Source organism: Sebastes fasciatus, chromosome 14 (assembly GCF_043250625.1).
Source record: "Sebastes fasciatus isolate fSebFas1 chromosome 14, fSebFas1.pri, whole genome shotgun sequence".
Taxonomy (NCBI): domain Eukaryota; kingdom Metazoa; phylum Chordata; class Actinopteri; order Perciformes; family Sebastidae; genus Sebastes; species Sebastes fasciatus.
This window is the reverse complement of record NC_133808.1, coordinates 13217411-13239990: the sequence shown is the minus strand read 5'-3', so window position 1 is coordinate 13239990 and position 22580 is coordinate 13217411. Positions and strand designations below refer to the sequence as shown.

Below are 22580 nucleotides of genomic sequence, written 5' to 3'. Positions count from 1 at the left end.
ATGTAAAGCACTTTACCACAAACTACTACTACACTTATGTTGTCTCTCCAGTGTTACGTAATAAACCTGAAATTAAATTTGTTTGTTCTCTCCGTCTGTCTGTTTGCTTCCTTCCTCCCTCAGTGAAGAAAAGCTTCCTGAAGACCAAGAAGACGAGCAACTTCACTCTGCCTAAAGGGGGCATGGTTGAGCTGCTGGTCAAAGGAGCCAAAAATCTAACTGCTGTCAAGTCTGGAGGCACTTCAGATCCTTTTGTGAAAGGGTGAGACGCTCCCTTCAGTGGCGGGTTGGAAGCTTTTGAACGGGGGCCAGACAGGGGAGCAGTGTTAAAGAACGGGGGCACATTTATAAAATTAGTAAAAACGAGTCACTTTTAAAGCCATGGTTCTTTAACCAATATTAAACTACATTATGAGGTTATTTGTTGTAAAAAAAATCAGTGCCAAATTTCAATATTCTGATATGAAACAATATCAATAAATAGCTTCTATTTGCTCCAAATAGCCTACAGTACAGCCATGGACAGATTATGAGACAATAGGCCTCCTACATCAGAGCAAGACACCCAGACTGAGGCTACATCCACACTAATACGTCCTCGTTGAAAGACATTTTGTAGTTGTTTTGTGTCTCTTTGTGATTGTTTTGTGTCTCTTTGTGATTGTTTTTTGTCTCTTTGTGGTTGTTTTGCATCTTTGTGGTTGTTTTGCGCCTCTCTGATTGTATTGCATCTCTCTGTGGTTGTTTTGTGTCTCTGTTGATGTTTTGCATCTCTTTGTAGTTGTTTTTTGTCTCTGTGATTTGTTTCTCTTTGTGATTGTTTTGCATCTCTTTGATTTTTTTTGTCTCTTTGTGGTTGTTTTGTGTCTCTGTGATTATTTTGTTTCTCTTTGTGGTTGTTTTGCGTCTCTTTGTAGTTGTTTTGTGTCTCTGTGATTATTTTGTTTCTCTTTGTGATTGTTTTGTGTCTCTGTAGTTGTTTTGCATCTCTTTGTAGTTATTTGCTTCTTTTTATGGTCATTTTTTTATGATTTATATCTCTTTGTAGTCACTTGATTGACATTCCAACAAGAAAATGTTAACAATCAATTTGTACTGAGTCTAACCTATCACCTTCTGACTCTGGTAGGGGGACAGTCAGAATCTGGCTCCCTTGTAACATAAGATGTGATTTTGGAAAAATCCAACCTGAGTATTGTAAAGTAAAGTTGTATTCTTTCCCCCAGATACCTCCTCCCTGACACCAACAAGTCAACCAAGCACAAGACGGTGGTGGAGCGACGCACTGTGAACCCGCAGTGGAACCACACCTTCACCTATTGCGGCCTGCAGCCAGGAGACCTCAACAACGTCTGCCTGGAGCTCACCGTGTGGGACAAAGAAGCCCTGGCCAGCAATGTCTTCCTGGGAGGGGTCAGGCTCGGAGCGGGCACAGGTGTGTGAAAGATTGACTGCACAAGACATTATAAGGTCTGGCACAGAATTTCAAATAAGGTGGTTAAAACCCCTGATGCGTTGCACAGTTCTCCATGGGCTTGAGAGCTTTAATGAAACTTTGAGGAGGCTGATGCTTTTTATCTGCAGGATTAATCTGTGCTGTGATGTTTACTCCATAACAAATTAGCTTTTATTCAAGTTCAATGAAAAATGGCTTGAATATATCCTAAATGAAAGACAGGTATGCATATCAAACAAAAGTCCTGAATTATTAAGTGACGTCTCACTTATCTGCAAGCCAGGAATCTTTAGTTGCATGCTTGAGAGCTGGTATTCTTCCTCTGGCTATTGAGGTTGGCAGATTGAAAAATAATCATGGGAGAACAGATTGTGTGAGCTGTGTGATTTGGGAGAAGTGGAAAGTGTGGCCCATTTTCTTTTGTATTGTACACACTACGATGATTTCTTTTTCCATGACATGGCTCGATAAAACCCTGAAATATTCTGGATGATCAAAAGATTGAATGGTTGTTAAATTTGTATGCGCATTCTGGATGAAAGTTAACTACAGATATCACTTCATCTAATATCCAACATCCAAGTGTTGAGAGAGCTTTAATTTCCTCAGGGCTCTCCAACAAGGTAAAACTAATATTTATGTTCCCTCTTTTCCTCTCAAGGCAAAAGCTACGGGAACGAGGTAGACTGGATGGATTCATACGGGGAGGAACAGCGGCTGTGGCAGCGCATGATAGAAAACCCTGAAGTCCCTCACGAGTGTACTCTGATGCTGCGATCCAGCATGCGCAGGTGCAACACATGAGCCGGGATGGAAGCACAGACAAGAGAGGATAAAAAAGAATAAAAGGGAGGGAGGAAGGGGTGATGTGACGGCGGGAGGAGAGAGCTGGAGAAGTGGAACGGTCAAGAAAAAAACAAAAGGGTTCAGGACTCAAACGCTCATAAGGGAACAGAGATCGTCCCTCTCCCTACTTCTTTCCTCCTGAGATGCCCCGTTCAGCCAGTCATGCCTTACACACTCATCCTCCGAAGCATCTAGTCCTGACCATGCACTGCTGTTTACTGCTGTATATGAAAAAACATGTGTCGTATGTAACTTGCTGTACCTAGCCGGATAAGCACACGGTGTGACTCCTGATGTGTCCGTCCTCGTCTCTGTGATTCATGAACCAGTGTCATATCTGCATGTAGTTACAGCTGACGGAGACCATTCGTAAGGCATTAGACGAGGCACTGATCAACAACGTAGAGACTTAGACATTCCCTTTATAAGCAACCGAGCTGCATCCCGGTCTGAAGCACATGACGATGCTGAGATTCATCTCCTTATAAACAGTTGTATACAGAGGTGGAAAGTGACTAGTTCTTGTACTATTGTCTTATTCGAGTAGTAGACTTTATTATAACTGAGGAAACAAAGTGGCCACCTTTTATTTATTAGCTTTCGTTTTTACCGCTTTATGAGGGAGAACATGATCATAGCAAATGGAATATCCTCCTGCAGGCTGTTATATTATACTTGAGGTGAAAGCATAAATACTGATTTTAGAATATACTCAAAAAAACTAGGACTGCAACTAACTTTATCAGTAACTTTATCACTCAGTCATTTATAAAAATGCCATAATATTTTTGAAAAATGGTCGTCAAAATTGCTAGAGCGACGCAAAAGTTTGTGTTGTCCGACAGACACTCAAGTTACTTAATTTGCAATGAAATAAAACAGCAAAAGACAACAAATCCTCACAATTCAGAAGCTGCAACCATCAAATGTTGAGCATTTTTAGCCACACTAGTGACTTCATTGATGGCAATGTCAGTCTGTGGTTTGGTCGGTCCACCACTTTGCTCCAGACTGAAATATCTCTCCAACAATTTGAGGGATTGTAATGAAATTTTGTAAAGACATTTATGGTTCCCAATCCCGGTCAATGAGTGCTAATGAGTTTTGATGAACATGACTTTTTAAATTTGTGGTTTTGAGTGAAATATCCCAACAACTTTCTGATCGATTTGGAACAAACATTCACATCCCCCCAGAGTGAATTGTAATAACTCTGGTGATTCGCTGATCATGAGGTCAAAATGTTTATTTATTCAGTTCTTTGGTTTATGACCAAAAACCTGCAAAGATAAAGAATAAAGACTCTTATAGTCTTGTGGCTTGATAAATGACAGCCAGGTAATTGAAAGCATAATAATTGTCTGCAGATTATTTTCTGTTGATCAATTAATTGACTCTCAGCCCTTCAAAAAAAGTACAAGGTCTTAAAGAATTGACTTGCAGTAACGAGAGTACTTATAGTTACTTTCCACCTCTGGTTGTCAGAAAAAAATAATCTAGACAAGATTACACAATTTAGATTAGCTTTGATGTAAATTAACATAACACTGTATCAGTGTGATAATAGCAACTGCATGGCATTAGAGAAATCAGAGGTAGAAGAACAAAAGAAGATAATGTAAAGCACTGATAAATACATCATTGAACACTCAGAAGAGAAAGTGTGGTTTCAAGTGCAGGAACCCTGAGACAGAGGCTGTGTGTAATAGAGTGAGTCAGCACTGAGGCGAGCCACCTTCATCTCAGGGGGAGCCTAATAATGAGTCACCTTGTCCCTGTCGCCCGGGGCTCTGCCATCCACCCTTCTGTGATGAATCACAAAATTCACAAAAAACATTCTCAAGTTGAACCCTGTGCAACCATTTCTCATGTGGAATGCCAATTTTGTCGCGCTTGTCCTCCGCTCTAAACTCCAGGAGCACAACAGTTTCACACTGCACAATTATAGTAATAATACATGATGTTTACTGTACAACATACTTTAGATGAGAGGCTCGTGCAATACCTGATTACTGAAGAAACTCTTGATGTACAGCATGTACTATCTCTGTTGTGTCTGGTTTCCAAGCATCACTGTATTTTGTCCCATGTGTTACAGGAATATTTTGAAATAAACGCATCTTTCCATAGACTGTTTGCCCTTTTTGTTCGAAAATATATCCAATATGAAACTATTTATATGACTGATTAAAGGTACAGTATGTAGGATTTGGCAGCATCTAGTGGTGTGGTTGCAGATTGCAACCAACTGAGTACCCCTCCGCTGACTTCTCCCTTTCCAAGACTGCAGTAACGTGATCCGTTGAGTGAAAAACCATGGTTGCACAGATTTGCACTCGGCGGCCCACATTACCAGTTTCGCAAGCGTGTCAGAGAACTACGGTGGCCTTAAGGTAACGTAAAAACGCGAAAGTCTCTCACTAGAGCCGGTGTTTGGTTTGTCCGTTCTGTGTTAAGGTGGTGCAACATGACAGACTCCTTGAAGACGACCCGTTCCCTATGTAGATATGAAGGGCTCATTCTAAGCTAACGAAAGCACAGCTATTCTTATTTTCAGGTGATTATACACTAAAGAAGAAATAGTTATTAATATTATATTCCATGTCTGCTTTTAAATCCCCCAAAATGCTACACACTGTTCCTTTAATGCTTAATCTTTCAAATACAGAAAGTGGACCTTGAGTTAGAATTGTTTTTGTCAAGCTACTATTTCCAAGGTGAATAAATACACCAATCAACCCTTAATAAAAGCTGCCTTATTAGTAGTGCCATTACTTCTTGTCTGATAACAGCCGGGTACACTGACTTAGGAGATAGCTTAGCGAAGATGTGAGACAGTTTTGGAGTTGTTGGATGGGTTTTTTCCTGGAGGCGGTTTCCCTCTACTTTTTGTTTTTGTGCTAAGCTAGGCTAAAAACATCCTGGACCAATCTCGTTACTCAACTCACAGAAAATAAAACTAACATATCAACATTTTCTTTGAACTCTAACAGCGAGCATTTCCCAACATGTTGGGAGTATTCCCTTAAGAAGAATGACGGTCATTAATATTAGCTCTGATAATATAGCAGATAAACGCTTATAGTATCCAAGGGTATGTGTGTTTTTGCACTCTTACGTGTCCGTGCGTTGCCTCCTCTCATCTCCTTTCACCAGGTTGTGACACTCCTTCACCAGGATGTTGAGAGCACCAGTTTGGTAGCTGTAGCTGATGTTCAGCAGGATCTCGCCGCTAACTCGGGCGTTGTCATAGTCACCAGTCTCACTGTACATGCTCATCATGCTGTTTATACTACTCTGTTAGGCAAAGACCGGAGATAAGAGACGTGGAGATGTGAGAGGGGGCAGAAGGTCAAGGACAGTTGAAGACGTGGGGATCGAAAACACGACACATTATAGAACGCTGATGATAATATGATAGTGATAAATGTTGCACACTGTTCCTTTAAGTGTAGTCTTTGTATACAGCTAGAAAAACAGAATGAATTGGTAATTACTTGATAAAGATAAAGATTTTTAGTCCATCCTTTTTTTCCAACTCCTTTATCAATTTCTCTCTTGACGATCACGCATGTCTCTTGCACTCACACGGACACACTGAAGGTCACATCCTCGATGATAGACATATTTAATCAGTATCTTGTAAATTCAGACGTAGATGTACAGCGTACTAAATAGCAGAGCAGCACCACTGTCCTGTACATAAAACACACACAGTATTCCAGAGAGTGTACATCATTACTAGAAAGATGTGAGATATAAATATTAGACAGGTGAAGAGTTTCCCAGTTCATACAGTAAAAAGACTTTTTTTTGTACAAAATAGTAAAACATATTTCTGCTTTGAAAATAATAATAATAATAAAACATACAGATAGACAAGACACAGGAATCAATATGATTGTAATGTACTGTATGACCCGCTCCATTTCTTTCAATAATGCTTCAGATCAGCACACACACACACACACACAGATGCACTCACCCCTTCTGGAAACAGGACTGAATGAGTTCAGGTAGGAGTGTGTGACATGTTAGAAAACAGAAGATGTGTCTGCTGTGACTGAGGAGGAGAAGGATCAAAGATGGCTGAGAGTCCGTGGACGTGTTTTATGATTGACAGTTCTGGCCCGCTTCCTGCTGTAGCACCGTCTCGTCCTTGCGGAGGGGGAAGGTGTCGATGGTGGTGAATAACTCAGCCGCTGTGATCGGGAACGGGTAGCGTTGCTTGTCCATGCCCTGCTTGTCTACCAGCACCATTTGGAAAGACCTTTGAGGAATCCGGAGCAGTATCCTAGGAAACGCACATCAGCTCAGTGAGCAGCAGTGGTGTAGTAACCAAGTACATTTACTCAATACTGTACTTAAATACAAATTATAAGTTCTTTACTTGAGTATCTCCATTTTATGCAGCTTTATACTTCTACTCCACTACATCTCAGAGGTAAATATGGTACTTTTTACTCCACTACATTTGTCTGACAGCTTTAGTTACTTTGCAGATTACTATTTCTTTATCCCCTTCCTGTCCAGTGAAAACCACGTATCTCCACATGTGCTGATTTTGAATGTTTGTGATAAACTGAAGGATGAAGTGTTCCTTCTTAAGCTAAATAAACTATTTGAATTGCTGGAAAATGTGTCATCGCAAAGCTGAAAACAGGGCTGTTTTTCTGAGCTCATGAAAAGTCGACTTTTTAGAGATACGTGGTTCTCACAGGACGGCGACGATACAAACATATGATGATCTTATAGGATATGATGCATTGCTGTAGATTAAACTACCCAACAGTATATAAAGTAGCTCCACCTTAAACATCTACAGCAGTAAAATGCAACATACACATTAATGCTGCAGTAATATTAATCCAGGAACATAATATATAATAGTAAAACACTGACAGGGAACATTTTACTAAACAATAATAATAATATTAATAATAATAATAATAATTATCTTTATCTATATAGAACCTTTCAAAACACCGTTATGTAAGTGCTGATTACTAAACACAAACAAACCCAAAGAGTAAAACAACTAAAATGTCATAAAACAGAAATAAAATCACAGAAAAGCAGTTCTAAAAAAGTGAGTTTTCAAAATTGATTTAAAAGATGTGAAAAGGTTTCATCTCCTCAGGCAGGTCAATCCATAGTCTAAGTGCCCTGACTGCCTTTGTGTATGAATCTGGACCTTGGAACCACAAGGAATGACGCATCAGAAGATCTCAGAATGTGGGAAGGGCAATAATAGATCTGATAAATGCTGATGCCAGAGAGAAAAGAATGACAGTAATCTAATCTACTAGTTATGAAGGCGTGGATAATGGTTTCCAAATTTTTGGGAGAAAGAAATGGTCTAATCCTTGAAATGTTTCTCAGATGATGAAAGCAGCATTGAACCGATGATTGAACATGTTTGTCCAAGCTGAGTTTCTGATCACAAATGGCACCAAGATTTCTGCAATGCTGAGTTATTGAATGGGACAGAGAACCAAGACTGTTTGATATTTTAGAGGTTGAGGTACAATGAGTACTTTTATTTTTCATACTTTAAGTAAATGTTCCTAATAAATATTTACATACTTTTACTGAAGAAAGTGTGGTATTAGTACATTTACTTAAGGAAAGAATGTGAGTACTTCCTCCACCAGCGGTAGCGAGCCAAAGACACGTTATAAAAGTGTGTGTGTGAGAGAGTACCTGAGCTGCAGGGACAGTGCTGGAGTGAGCAGCCTGTGTCGGATTCGGCCAATCTGTGCTGGGTAAGTCCCAACCAGCTCAATTACTGTGACGTGCCTCAGGTCCAGTCCACACTGAGCGTGCTGGAAGAAAGATACAGAGAGAAACTGATCTATAGGTTTTGCTGCTTACAGCTTTGTTATTGATTTCTATGCAGGCAAAAGAAAACTGAGCAGAGTTTATTCCACGGAGGATATAAAACTCTGTCGAACTAAAGTGCGCATAGATAACCCCAGGGCTCCAACTAACGATAATTTTCATGATTAATTAAAGTCCTCCTCCACTCAAAAATGAGTTTTACTCATTGTTTGACCTTCACTGTGCAGAATGATGTATGTGCAGAGTTTGAACCTAGAATGCTGTTTTCACATTCATCTGCTGAAGAGGGGAAGTTTCTCTGAACTCACTTTAAGTTTGAGTTTAAGATGTGGCCATACAGTATGTGTATGCTTTGGAAGTCAATCATGGTTCAATATGCAGCTTACACAAGTGTGATGTGGAAACATGAAACCTCTAGAGCACCATGAGAATGGACTTCTCAGTGAAGCAGGAGACATCTTGTGTCAATATTGAAGTCTAAAACAACAGTCAAAACCCCAAAGATATTCAATTACAATGGAAGCAAATCCTCACTTCTTGATCGACTAATCGAAACTTTTAACACGGTCTCGTCTTTCAGCTGATAACCCGTCACTCTGAAAGGTCAGGCGTTTAAAGACTTAACGGTTTCTGACGGGCCGTGGAAACATCCAGTCCCAGAATAAACCTTATCAAAGCTGGTGTCAGTATCATTTATCCATCGCCTTGACATTTCCTGGACCCCCCCTCCCCTCCTATTTATTTGTCTCACTGCTTTTGTCCCACTCACGCAGCAAAGCGAGAAAGAAAACCAAGCACACTCTGCGGTCCTGTCTGTGAGCAGCAATGGAGACACGAATCGCTGCAGCACTGACTTCCATCGCCTCTTCCTTCCGTCTCAGTCACCCCGCACACAACTCATGTTCTCCCTGTGAGTCGTGCCTCACCTGTAAGTTAGTCATCTGGAAGCGGTAATTATGATTGGCAGCCGTTGGGGCCGAGATAATGAGGAGCCGTCGTTTCTCATAGAACTGGTCCAGCAGTGCAGCAGCCGAACGCACTCCCACGTTGATGTTCATGGCTGTGATGACATTGAATGTACAATTAAGTGATATGACAAGATATGACACACAGTACAAGAGTACGAGGTTTAATACAACACAGCGAGATGCTGCGTGATTTGATTCTTTCGGGATGTTGAGCAGATGTCGTGCTCCATCGAATGTATACCACACAGTGAACTGAAGCTGCAACATTGAGTATAAATCACTGATGGTTTGTTGCAACACAGTCTCTCACATCCGCTACTTTCTCTCATGCAATAGCGGGGCATCCAGTAGGGATTTTTCTAATCGATGGATGGCACAGTGGGCCCATTTTCTCCTCCGCTGAGCCTCTCACATGGAACCAGTTTAGCACAGGTAACTTTACACCAGACTGTTGTGATTATTGCCACTAGACTAATTAGAAATAAATGAGAGTCAGAGCTCAGAGAATGAGACATGGAAACTGTTGCCAGAATTGACTGACATCAAGTAGCCCAATCAACATAAAGGTAGCCAAATGTTTTATTTTCTATGTCAAACTGGGTATTTTTTGTTTACTCAAAGCCTCCCCAATATGTTCTATGGCTGAGTCCTAAGACGATCCAATAATGAAAAGATCTCCTCCGAGTCTTTAACATTACATCCAAAAGTAAAAGTCTTCACTTACATGAACAGATGTACACATCTCAAGGCTTTTATCACAGAGCTGATAATAATTTGCAAAGGAAAAAGTAGCCCAATCTGGCAACACATCATTGAGAAAAATATATAAGAATGTCCATGTCATTACTGATGCAACTACTTTGAAAAGGAAAATGATTAATAGCTATGTTTTAAGCTCAAACAGAATAGTAAAAATAAAACTGGAATGAACTGGAGTGAACTATTTGCATGTTTTTTTTTGGTCGTGTCCAAAGTTTTTCTTCTTATGAATAATGTACTGATATACTTCCAAATTAATCCCGAGGCTGCAGTACTGGGAGTAATCCCTGCATTTATTGTAGGCATTAATACTTATTATTAAATATTCTTTTGGTTACAGCAAGGATGCAGCTTCCACAAGGGACTGGGGTAAGCAGCAAGTGTATGTTAATAATTAATTAATTAATTACTTATAGACTGAAACTACAAACAAAAACATTTGGGAAAAAAGAATGGCACCCAGTCATTAGAAATAAGGTCCATAAAACAAAGTGAGACAGAAAAATTCTGTTGTTTGTGTAAGTATGTGTGTGTTTCATGCAGTACATACCAACACAGGTGGTGTCTGTGCCAGACCAGGTGAGTCCGTACTGACACACTCTGGCAGCGCTGCCCTGAAGCTCGTAGCCACCGGTGCATTTGAACTCACAAGTGGCCCCGTAGTTGTCACTGTCACCGTCACACTTCATATAACCGTTGTCTGGGGGAAACTGTGAGCTGCAGCGGCGCACTGCACAGAAAGACAAGCACATTAGACTCAACACGTCAGGAGACATGACAGGCAGCGAGGTGTCATTAAAGTAAATAAAAGACAGAGACAGAGGAAGACTGGCCTTCTATGTGTGTACATGTCTACATATCCAAAGAAATTGAGGGATTTTGGTTGGAAGAATTTAATTTGTTTCCTGAAAAAAAACAACTACGTAATTTGATACTAATTGTAGGGAAAGTATAGGAGTTTCCATGAGAGAAAAGCTCCATTTAAATACATGTAAATTGTAAATGCTTAATTTATTCTCTATATATGTTGAATTGCTATTGCCTGTAGACAATTATCACATTTTTCTATGCTCAGTTGCTCTGTGCACTGACAGAAAGACACGTAGGTTACACAAGCAATTAATCTGATATATTTAGAAGCGTAACAGCCTCTATTTTTCCCATTATTGGTACCAAATTACATAGGACATTCTGGGAGACTTCTTGGAAATAACCCATAAAATAAAGTGTTTCTGAAAATGCAGCTCCACACAGATTATTAAAAAGCTTTTATTGGCTCACCTCTCACTCTGACAGTGAAGCGACAGGATCCTTTGTTCCCTGCACGGTCAAACACAGTGTAAGACATCTTATGGAGTCCCTCTGGGAAGTCTGATTTTGAAGGTTTCCCTTTCAGGATAACACTGAAAAAGACAGGCTCTGTTTTAATCTTTCATTGTGATCTCCTTTTTCAGAGTGGGATCAGGACTAACAGGACTAAAACAGACTGAGTGCACTGAAGCAAAATGGGGAGAAAAAGCTTAAAAGGGTGACGGAGATGAGACTGACTCTGTGAGGATGCCATCTGCAGTGTCTACACCCTCTGGTGTGTCCCAGGTCAACCTCGCTGTCAGTTTTCCTGGTTCTGCCCACTTATCCTTCAGATTAGGACACTTGATTTTTGGAGAATCCATATCTACAAAGAGAAAGGGAGAACAAAGGACCACATTTAGATGTATATATTACTACACAGGCCACAAATGAAGAATTGGAAAAGGGGACTGTATTGGCCAGAGCGGGAAGTGTAGCTAATTGACTGTTACTGCTTTCCGCTCTTGAACAGCAGTTTACAATTATTAGTGATTTTGAAACAATCTATCCTTGATTTCAGACAGGTTGACAAATGAATCTTCTCACTTCTAGCCCAATCATCTTATGTTAGCTAGCCATTTCTTCCGAATATGAACATGAATGCAACAGACATGATGTAATGCTAAAAGACTGAGGCTAATGCTAACATGTCCCAGACAGAAAGTCAACATCCTCACCAGTTGGTGATCCACGTAGAAGCGCAAAGAAACAGCAAAATCTGTGTAATGCAGTGTAGAGAAAATGAGCCTACTTCTCACTTGATTTATCACCTCAGTAAACATTGTAAACATGAGTTTATGGTCTCAATCGCTAGTTTCAAGTCTTCTTTAATTCAGCTTGATGTTCATTGTAAATTATGGTCCCATTTAGAGTAAATTAGACCTTAAAGTAGGGTATGCTTTAGGGCGTGGCTACCTTGTGATTGACAGGTTGCTACCACGGCGTTATCCAATGCGGATGTTGTCAGTGTTTTCGTCTTACAACTTTTAGATGTCATGCATCTCTCTTACTATGGACCCATGCATGTGCTTCAACATGCAAAGAAATCCAAAGCTTGACAGGCCTGCCGTTCCTTGAGCTATTATTAGACAGATTGAGCCTTTTACAAATATGTAATATTAACAAGAAAAGGACCACCCCGTCTTAGCAGCGTCCTCCACACTGCATTCCCGTCGCCCCATTTTACAACAAAAACACCTGGACTTTTCATTCTCAGATAGCATTAAATGTCAAATGATCGGAGACACCGTGAGACAGCTTAATGTGAAAGGTTTAATTAGAAGTGATCTGGCCAAAGACTCTGTGTCAAGAGTCAAAACGAGTAAAGAAAATCATTAGGAGACCCAATGTCACTTCACAAACAGCATTGGTAAGGTTGTGATAGCTGTGGTGCAGTGAGATCTGAATGAGTCTGTACACAACAACCAACCTTGTGACTGTCCACTGTTTCCAAGGTCGCAAGACCATTCAGTCATTTCCACAATCACCTACAGTAAGTGCAGGCCTTATAGACCAGCTGTCCATGAAACAGAGTCATTTCCAGGCCAAGGCATGAAAGACATTCATCATTTTCTTCTGGTGAGACAAACCACAATATGTGTTTGTTTGTTTGTTTGTGTGTCTGTGAACAAGTACACGTCTAGAGGCTTGTTTCTTTCCAAACATCAATCATATGACCTTGTATTATGAGGAATACTGCAGCTCACACTATGCAGGAAGACTGCAGCTCACACTATGCCTTAAGCAAGTAATTACCTGTTACATGTGTTTTTACAGCCCAGTAGTCTGCAGGCTCCAGTCCTCTGTGGGAGTTGAAATTAAAGTAACAACACACACAGTCTTACCAACACAGGTGGGTACTCCGGCGCTCCACGCCTTGGTGTGCTGGCAGGTTGCCGTCTTCTGGCCCTTCATACTGAATCCAGGCGAGCAGAAGAACTCACAGCGAGAGTTGAAGTAGGAGCCGTCCGAACACTTGTATCCGCCGTTAGCGGGCATGTCCGGCTTGGGACAGCGGATCTCTGTCAGAGAAAGAGCTCAGTGTTGACGGAAGACTTGCTTTGAGTTAAGGGATGATTTGCTCAGTTTAGTTAGGTTCAGGTAAATGCTATAAATTTAGGCTGAATCATCTATTTAATGATACAGTCTTTTATCAAACCTCATGTATCAACCACTCTGTCTTCTTTGATTCAATGTTTTTAAATAAATAGTTATTGTGTAAAAGAACTAACTAGGAGAACCCCTTAACCTGCATTGTGATTGTGATTGTAGATCAGAAATGGTAATAGCAGTAGTAATGGCCGTAGTAGTTGTAGTAATCTTCATTCAGTATCATTAATTACAATAGAGAGACTAAAGGTATGCTTTAAAAAAAGTGCTTGTCAGATGGTCAAAGAGCATCTGAAAGTATGCACCGTTATCCCCCTTATTTAAACAATTAGGGCCCTCTATAACGGTTCCTCACCCCCAGTGTGGCCACTCAGAGCAGCTATAAACACTTTTGCTTTCTGACATCATACGAATTTGCTTTTTTTGTATATAACAAGACCATACAGTAGCATTGTGGCAGTAATTTTCCATGGAGTGATTTAGTGTTCCATGGTGTAAATACTGTTTTCAAAGAGGCTTTCACACCCTGCTGAGAACAGACATCAGATAGAAGAAATTGATCCATGTTATCGTCATACAAATTTGTTGTATGAACATGAGCCAGTTTTTAAAATCAACTACAGGCAGTTTTAATCCATGAAAAATGTAAGATTTGGAACAAAAAAGACAAAAAGTTAGCAAGTGGACCTGCTATTTTTAGGGCCAAGAATGAACTTGCTCAAAAATGTAAGAATTAAGGTCAGGAATCCCCGTAAGGCAAACCTAGTATGTAACATGCATGAGTGCATATATGCATGTGTGTGTGTTCAGATCACATAGACGTCACTTTTTACCTCGGCAGGCGTAGTTAGAGGACCAGTGTTTGCTGGCCATGCACACCACCTCTGAGTTCTGGGACTCGTATCCCTGCTTGCAGCGGATTTTACAGCGAGTCCCCATCACGTTCTTGTAGTGTTCTCCTCTGGGTGTACGACAGCTCACGTCACCATGTTTCAGCTTAATGGGCGCGCACCAGGGTGTCCCTAAAGATGGGGGGGAAGACAGCTGCATTGACCTTTCCTTCACTGCATTGAAGCAATTATATGTGTTTTATGGTACGGCCTTGGAGTGGGACAGTATCAGTATTCAATAATAAGCACTTACCAGGAGGCTATAAAAGCTTAGAAAGACTTCCTTTATGGGTGTGAAAATTTGAAAACCCTCCCATCCTCTGAGTTCAGACAGATACGGAGGATTTCTTGTTACCTTATCTGTGACTTCCCATAATCCAACAGTGTCTCATGAGGCACATAAGATAGTCTCACTTGAGGAAAAGACATACAGTATAATGAAGTGTAAAGATAACTTACATTTAAGAGTGTGTGCATGTGCGTGTGCGTGTGATAGAGTGAGACAATTTCCACACAGATAATTGTGTTGAGAGTGCAGCTCTTTATTTATTTTATTGATACTTAGTTATCACACTACTAATATCATCTGTTTGTCTGGATTCAGTCTGTCCAAAACAAAATGACATTGATTAGACTGACCATGAAGACAAACCGGTCCTTTAAGACCTATGAGACAATTGCATTTGCGTTCAACTTTCCTCCTCCCGTGGCTGACACCTCTGCCCATCTCTACAACACTTGTGTAAAAATTCCTTATTTAATGCCAAGCTTGAGAGGCCACTATTCCAACACAGGGAAATGAAAATGTGCAGTTTATTTTGTTCTGGCTCAGGACAAACACTCTGTGGACCAACGCGCACACACACACATGCACACACTTGGAGAGAAAACACAGCAGTTTAGGCTAATTTCCAGTTGGAATATAAATGAGTATTCATTACACAGCAAGCCTCCCTCGCTGCCTCTCTCTCTGTATGTGTGTGTGTGTGTTGGCAAAGTCTCCACAACCACTGAGAGAGAGAAAATAATACTACATTTGAGCTTCTACACAAGGGGAGAGTTTGGTTTGGCCTGGACGATAATGTTCCGTGTCTAACTGACCCCCGAATTTAAAGCTGGAAGCTACTTTGACGTAACGGAGTCAGTTCACAAAACTGGCTGATGTTGAATTATGCCTCTTTAAAGACACAGTGAAATGAAAAAAAAAAAAATCTACTAATCCTGCGAACCTGTGTTAATTGTTATTTTATTATACTTCAAATATATTTTTAAAAAAGTAGGCTATATAAAAAACCTCTCTTTTATCTCCCCGTAAAACATTAAAATATTATTGATGACACATCTTAAACTAAATGATTAATATACATGAGTATAAATTAATCCAACATACATTAATTAAATCAAATGTGATTTGGGGCAACTCGCTACATACCGTTGCTATGCCAAATACAATCTGAAGCAGTTTATCTAAATCCCTCTCGCAGCTAAACCCCACCGATATGGTCTGTATTCTGAAATATCTCACATTACATAATGACACTCTAACTGCCGTTTCACTGTGACTTATGAAGTTAGTTAACTCTGTTCTGCATATAACAATTCAGGAAACCATATTTACTTTGAACTCAACATAAGCAGTCCCTGAATTGAAATGTGAGTGATATTTCAGAATGCATGTCCTGCCAATGTCAAACTGAGCATGTAGTCACCTTTATATCTACGAGAATACCAGTCCTCATCGTCTCCATAGGCGTACTGTCCTGACCCTGGGGAAGAAAGAAAAGAAGAAAAAGCAACTAATACGACGAAAAGAAAGCTGCATCCAAGATGTTAAGCAATGTTTGAAAGCATCGTCCTGGGCTGACCTCTTTGTCTTCTGCAAAACAGCACCAGGACCAGGCTTAAAAGTATTGCTTAACTTTTCATCTGAACCAGACTCTAGGGGGGATCTGGATCTTTTGGACAGACCACATGCACAAGGAACAAATCACAAAAGATCCTTTTTTTCCAGCTGGTTTGGGAAAATGAATCTCAAAGATTCATTCTGCTCAATCCAGTGTTTTTGTTCTGCTGCGACTATTGCGTTTGGTAGAAATGGAAGTGTAATTATTTTGAAACTTTTTGTTCAAAAACAGCTCCCATAGATCATACTTACCATTTTAAGTCAGCTTTAAACAGAGGACAGATCACTCGGACAGAGAAAAATACATTTTTCAACCGTAAAGCAGCAGCATCCAAGAAGAACTGAAATATTTCTCAGTGGTGGCTGCAGAGCTGGTGGAGGACACTGTTGAGTGATAAGTCTACTGGTAAAAGACAACTGGGAGGGGAACTGTGATGAGCAAGGAGGTCTATTTTAAGAAAGAGGGCGAAGGGATGGGGTCAGGAAGCAGTAAAATCAGAGAGGAAAGAGGAAATGAGTGAGGAAGGGGTTAAAATAGGAGGGAGGAGTGTTCAACCTTGGCCCCGGGATGTTATGAACCCCGGTGTGAATGTGTCCTCTGTTCAGGATCCACAAGGGAGGAGTGTTCAACCCTCCTTCAGCTTCATATATCAGCCGCATGTTGGTCATTGATCCTCATACTGCGAGCACGTCTCACGTACCGTTCCCTCCATTCCTCATCATGGCTTTTCTGTCACTTTAATAAAAGCTGTCTGGACCAAAAGGCCGCAAGACATCTAATACACACACACACACACACGCACACAACAAGCTCTTAGGTTTTAGCAGTCACATCACACAGCATGATTGTACAGAGCAAACCCACATACTGAGTGAGTCAGATTTAGCTGTCTAATGGGAAAACTTCAGTGTCTGCTTCTTAGGAAGGGAGGCAGAAAAAGGTATGGGAAACTAATTACAGGTGTGTGTGTGTGTGTGTGTGTGTGTGTGTGTGTGTGTGTGTGTGTTTCCCCTTCAAAGTGAACATTAGTTAGAGCTAAATGCGTCAGAAAAATGATTATTTCTGTAACAACTTGCAGCCACTCCAAGCAAGCAAGATACAAGAATTTACACGATGGCAAATGGGAGCTACTTGTTTGCGATTGGCTGGCAGGTGTTACCACAAACAATGGTTTCCTTATTCTCACTTCTTCAGACGCAAATCACCTCATGGAACCGATTTATAATCCTTAAGATTTTCATGAAACTGTACTATTATTGTTTGTTTTTTTCTGCAATAGCCATGTATTCAAGTTTTCTTTGTGAGTCTGTGTTTTACTTTTCTATTCTTGTGCCACCTGTCAGCTATAATATATTTTCACTGGAAGACAAACATAGCAACCACATAACTGTCACATTCATATTTAGTTTGTAACCGGTCTGTAATAACAATTTAACTTAACCAGACTGTGTAACCTGACAGACTCGTATCCACATCCACAATAAACACTAAACACGTAAAAGAACAAAAATCTATAATGACTAAGACAGAGATACAGCGACCCACATTACAGGATGACAACTAATTATAGACGCCTTTATGTAGGTAGAGAACAATGATTTATCCAGTATATTATCCATATTGTCCATAACTGGAAGTCTGTCCTGTTATTTCATTTCAGTTCACTCCAATCCAGTACTTAAATGCAGATGGTAAAAAAAGATCCATCATGATGAATGATAATCCTACAAGCCCAGGAGTAATTAATCAATATATCTCTAACTGGGAAAGAAAATGGCTCTAAACTTCATTATAAATATCCATAATAAAACGTTTGACACACTAGCCTCCAGTGGATATCAAATACTCAAAAAGAAATACAATTGTGCTGCAAGTGTAGTTGCCTTTGATTTAGCACTTCTACTCTACAGATATACCATTACCTGGATGACTGAGCCAATTCAACCAGTGGCTGCAGAACACCACACACGCTAACTTTCAATGATTTCTATACATTTATAATGATTTCTTTGATAAACATGTATTAAATGGGGTTTTCCTAACTATTGTCTGTAGAAATATTCAGTTGTTTTAACTAGTGAACGAGAAATATGTAAACAATAACATGCAAGACAGAACTTAGTCCTCGTTTATTGTTAGTCGTCCTGAATTGTTTTCATTTGGACTTCCTCCCTCTCCAAAGTAACCAGGAGGACGAGGGGACATTCAGGGACACTCAGAGCAGTGTGAACTCTGTTAAACCTCCCAGTATGAAGCATGAAAATGTGCTTGATTGAACAAAACTCAAGCTTTTTGTTTCCTGTGAAGTCATCTCTGTGAAAAAGTCCATGATAGCCTGCAGGGGCGAGATAAAGAGACACTAACATGCATGTTGTTGTAGGCAGCACTATCCACTTTTCCTTGATACATCCCTAATGTCTTCATCCGCATATCTAAATGATTGCTGCTGTTACCTTTCTTGCCAATAGGTGGCGCAGGTTGGACTGGAAATGCAGGCCTGAAACTGCACTGCGGCTCTGCATTTGGATTGAAATGGCTGGGCCTGGTTCGTTCTTGTTGATAAAAGCAGTCCAGATTCAAACATATCCAAGAAAAGGAAATGTGATCTGAGACTCAGTATGACGAGGTGGGATCAGCCGCCAGTATCATATTCCTGTTCATCTACTTCAAATGAGTTCTTAGTGAGAAAGATGTCAAATGTTAATAGTGCAGGAAGCGTTAGTAGCTCGTTTTCCCGACAAACCTCTGGGAGTGAAGGAGCTTTAAATTACAGAGCTCCATATTCCAATTAGCTCTTCTCTGCGGCTCTGTAATACAAGCTGTCATTATATGGAAGCTCATCCCCGGTAAGTGTTGAAGTATAGCTACAGGCTAACAGAGCAGAAGAGAGCAGAAAATAAAATGGGATGTAATTCCTTTATCGCTCAATTCAACATGCCACGATTACAAAGTTACATAATTCACTAATGATTTCTGTAACATTTAAACTGTATACCAACACGTCTGCTGCTGGTTTCTTAATCACATCAGCAGGTTCTGAGACTGAGGAACAAACTTCTGTTTTTATCTCCATTAACACTTTACGCTGAGGTACAACGGTTGCTAAGTTGTTACAGTGATGGACCCATAGCGTTCCTATTGCGCTCCCATATAATTTATTTTTAATATTAACAATATTTATTTCGAAATGTGATTTGCATAACATTTTTAAAGCTGTCTGTGGTTTGTGTCCTTCATTATTGATGTATTTCCAGTAAAGGATCCGTAACTACTTGTGTGGGATGAAGCGCTACATTACCTGAGAGACACAAAGTGGTTAGCACAGAGTTAATTGGGAATGATTCATTTGGATAGTGTTCAGTATTCACGTTCAGAATTAGAAACTCATCATGGCACGCTGCTTTATTAATACAGCATTTATGTCTGCTCCTAAAGCTGCTGCAATAATCAATATTTTTGTATGGATGAAGTAACTGTGTGTAATGTGAAGGGGACGTTCTATAGTGACGAACCTATAGTGAATTATCGCCTGACTCAGCTCTACGGAGCATTTTAGCATCTTTAGCTCTATGCCCACACACTCCCCTCTCATCAGCGTTATTTCCAAAAGAAGACAGCTCCATTCAGCTAAAAAAAATCTCTGATAAACTCACTGTACGCAACCTGCTTAGCACCAAAAAAAGCAGCCAGACACAGTTAGCGTCTAGCCGGTGAACATAGTGGAGCATTTACCAGCTAAAGAGACGGATATTTCCCTCAGTTGGTGGAGGCTAAAAACAGAGCTAAGAGACATTTAACTTTGTACTTACATTGTAGCCTACATACATACCAACGCGACTTCAAATGAATACTAATGTTGCTTCACGTCTGATGGATATGTTCGCCATATCAACTTTGTAAGGTGTATGTCAGTGCTACTAAAGTGGAGCTTTCTGGCTCAGAGTGAGAAAAAACTAATTTTGAGAGAAACAGCCTTTAAAGATATGGATTGTAAAATAGAGAGAGCGGTGGCGACGGGAGCGAGTAACAACTACGGCCCGAGCAGGAGAAGTTAACAGTGCCGCCTGCTGGACATTTTTAATAGGCAGAGCTGCAGCCAGTAGCATTCAATTAAAACAAATTGGTCAGTTCAACAGAGTGTGCTATAGTCTCCTCTTGTGTGTATTTGCATGCACTTCTACAACCTCGTAGCTATTCATTAATGAACAGTTAGTTCCTGGTTTGTTCCTTAGGTTTTCCTTTGTGACTATTCAGGATTTACCTTGTTAAGTGTTGCTCCTCTTTCTGGCAGAAACACAACTGAACACTAATAAGAATGACTGTTCTCCAGTGATGGTGCATGCTGGCAATTCCCCAAGTTACTCCCCGAGTGTGGAGGATGTACCTTCCCCAGACTCACATCAGCACATGAATCATCATGGAAAATGTGATCGGGCTTTTACGAATTTGCTGAAGAGGGGTTTAACTGTAAGAACATGCACATGCAGAACACATACCAAGCTTAAAGATTTCCATTGTTAAAAAAAGAGCCCAAAAGGTGCAAAAGCAGTCATTCTGGTGCACTGCCACCCAGTCTGAGGCACACATACTCAACAGCTCAAAGGGGCTAATTGACCACCAGAACAAACACAAACACACCCCTGTAAAATAAACTCCTCATAAACACACACACACACAAGTACAGACCAGAGTCCTCACTTTCAGCTCGACAGGCACTTTTTAGACTGTCAGTGTAAATCTGCTCTGCAGCTTGTGTTCATGTTTCAGCCTGTATGATCATACGCTGTCTCAAACCATCTACAGGCACATCGCCACTGTGACCACACACACACACACACACACACACACACACACACACACACACACACACACACACACACACACACACACACAATACTCCATCCAGACTTGAGCTTTGAAGTCATTGCAGCTCCTCAATGCAGGCTACAGGCCCTTCTCTGTCTGACTCCATCTATCTGGAGAGTCTGTATGGTCTGAACTGTTATTTTTCAACTAATCTATTAATCATCCTGTCTATAAAAGGTGAGAAAATGTAGAAAATGTCCATCACATTTCCCCAGTTTTAGGTTAACGTCGTCAAATGTCCTGTTTTAGTAGATATATGTCATATATGACCATCTAGCCTCATTCAATGCCAAACACACACCCATTATCCACATCACACACACACATTCTTCAACCTGCTTTTATCCCCTTGTGTTGTTTTAGTTTTGTTTTGTTTTTGTACTTTATTTGTCTTTCTCTGTATAATATATGGTCTGTTTTATATATGTCCCTGCACATGTCTTCACTTGTTTTGTAATCACTTTATAACACAATAAATAAAAAAGAAAGAAAAAGAAAAATGTCCTGTTTTATCCAACCAACAGTCCAAAACCCAAAGATACTCAATTTACAATGATAGAAAACAAAGCAAAAAGGGGAAATTCGCACATTAGATTTTTGCTAAAAAAAAAAAAGAAAAAAAAAATTACTCGATTAATCGATTATCAGAAGTAATTGATAATTAATTTTCTGGCATTCAATTAGACTAATCTTTGCAGCTCTACTTCAGTGTGTGAGAGCAGGAGAGAGGGATAGAGAGAGTCATCAGTGAAATACTGTAAAGACTTCCAAGATGTGAAAGTCTTTTGCAGTAGTTTAATTGAAAGAGTTGATGAATTGTGAAGCTTTAAAAGATAGGGCAAAAAAAAAAATCAAACTTTACACTGCACTTCCTCTACAGTGGCAGTGCTTTCATTAGTCCTACAGACTGAGCTCTGTGTGTGCAGAGAAACGTCCCCCAAATGCACACTGCACTCCCCCCGCTGTCCACCCCCTCCACGTAAACACCACCGCGGTTCACCAGAAACCAGTGAGGACAAGAAGCCTCAAATGCATGCAAAAGAAGTGACACAACACAAATCTACCAATACAACGAGTTTCATCTATAATACAAGCTCAAATCAGTGACATCCCATTCTTTCTTTTTTTCAATCTATAATTGTAGGATTATTCTTTCACCCCTCTGGTCCCTGCAGGGTTAATAAGGTCCAGGACTGTGAATGGGTGTCTTTGTCAGTTCCCTTACCTTCATACCCGGAGCAGAGGCAGAGCTGGACGAACAGGAGCACCAGCGGCCACATGTCCATATCGAGACGCGGTGGGACTCTTCAACATGTGAAGTAGAGGAGCTCGCAGGAAAACTTCCAGCGCATTCCTGCTCCTCCAAAGGCCCGCCTCTTGCTCCAGATCCAGAAACAAGGGAGGATTCTCCAAATACAGTCTCAGGCCCGGCCACCGGCTCAGATACACGAGGCTGTGCCAACCCCTGTGGGTAAACTGTGACATGGAGACGATTATCACCACAAGAGACTTTTAACTAAAATAAATAAACCCAGTGCTTCTTATAAAAAGCCCTGTTATAGCAGCTAGTGGTGACAAAGTAATGTAATGT

At 40.5% G+C, this 22580-nt stretch overlaps 2 protein-coding genes across 4 annotated transcripts in view; one reads left to right on the top strand and one right to left on the bottom strand.

Moving 5' to 3' along the window:
- The window catches only part of sytl5 (synaptotagmin-like 5), a 43567-nt gene extending 39136 nt beyond the window's left edge, over positions 1–4431 (top strand). For all 3 annotated transcript variants that reach the window (XM_074659020.1, XM_074659019.1, XM_074659018.1), the window contains exons 15-17: positions 124–262; positions 1227–1435; positions 2118–4431. In XM_074659020.1, coding sequence (XP_074515121.1) covers positions 124–262; positions 1227–1435; positions 2118–2260 — 491 coding nt within the window. In that variant the 3' untranslated portion in view covers positions 2261–4431. The remainder of the gene's footprint in view (positions 1–123; positions 263–1226; positions 1436–2117) is intronic.
- A 1485-nt stretch (positions 4432–5916) lies between these two features.
- On the bottom strand, positions 5917–22366 carry srpx (sushi-repeat containing protein X-linked). The gene is made up of 10 exons (XM_074659022.1): positions 22215–22366; positions 15929–15985; positions 14163–14351; positions 13065–13241; positions 11419–11545; positions 11152–11273; positions 10421–10600; positions 9070–9203; positions 8006–8127; positions 5917–6596 (listed from the first exon to the last, which is right to left on the bottom strand). Exons 1-10 carry the CDS (start codon positions 22273–22275, stop codon positions 6413–6415), a joined length of 1353 nt encoding a protein of 450 aa, XP_074515123.1. The 5' UTR covers positions 22276–22366; the 3' UTR covers positions 5917–6412.
- Between the last annotated feature and the right edge of the window lie 214 nt (positions 22367–22580).

What these genes read in the sequence shown, in the direction of transcription:
- srpx (XM_074659022.1), bottom strand. Translation starts at nt 22,275, where the DNA reads ATGGACATGTGGCCGCTGGTGCTCCTGTTCGTCCAGCTCTGCCTCTGC. An exon ending in CTCTAACTACGCCTGCCGAG is followed by an intron (nt 13,242 to 14,162) that starts GTAAAAAGTGAC and finishes TTTCTCTGACAG; the next exon opens with AGATCCGCTGTCCCAAGCCG. An exon ending in GCACTGTCCCTGCAGCTCAG is followed by an intron (nt 6,597 to 8,005) that starts GTACTCTCTCAC and finishes TGCGTTTCCTAG; the next exon opens with GATACTGCTCCGGATTCCTC.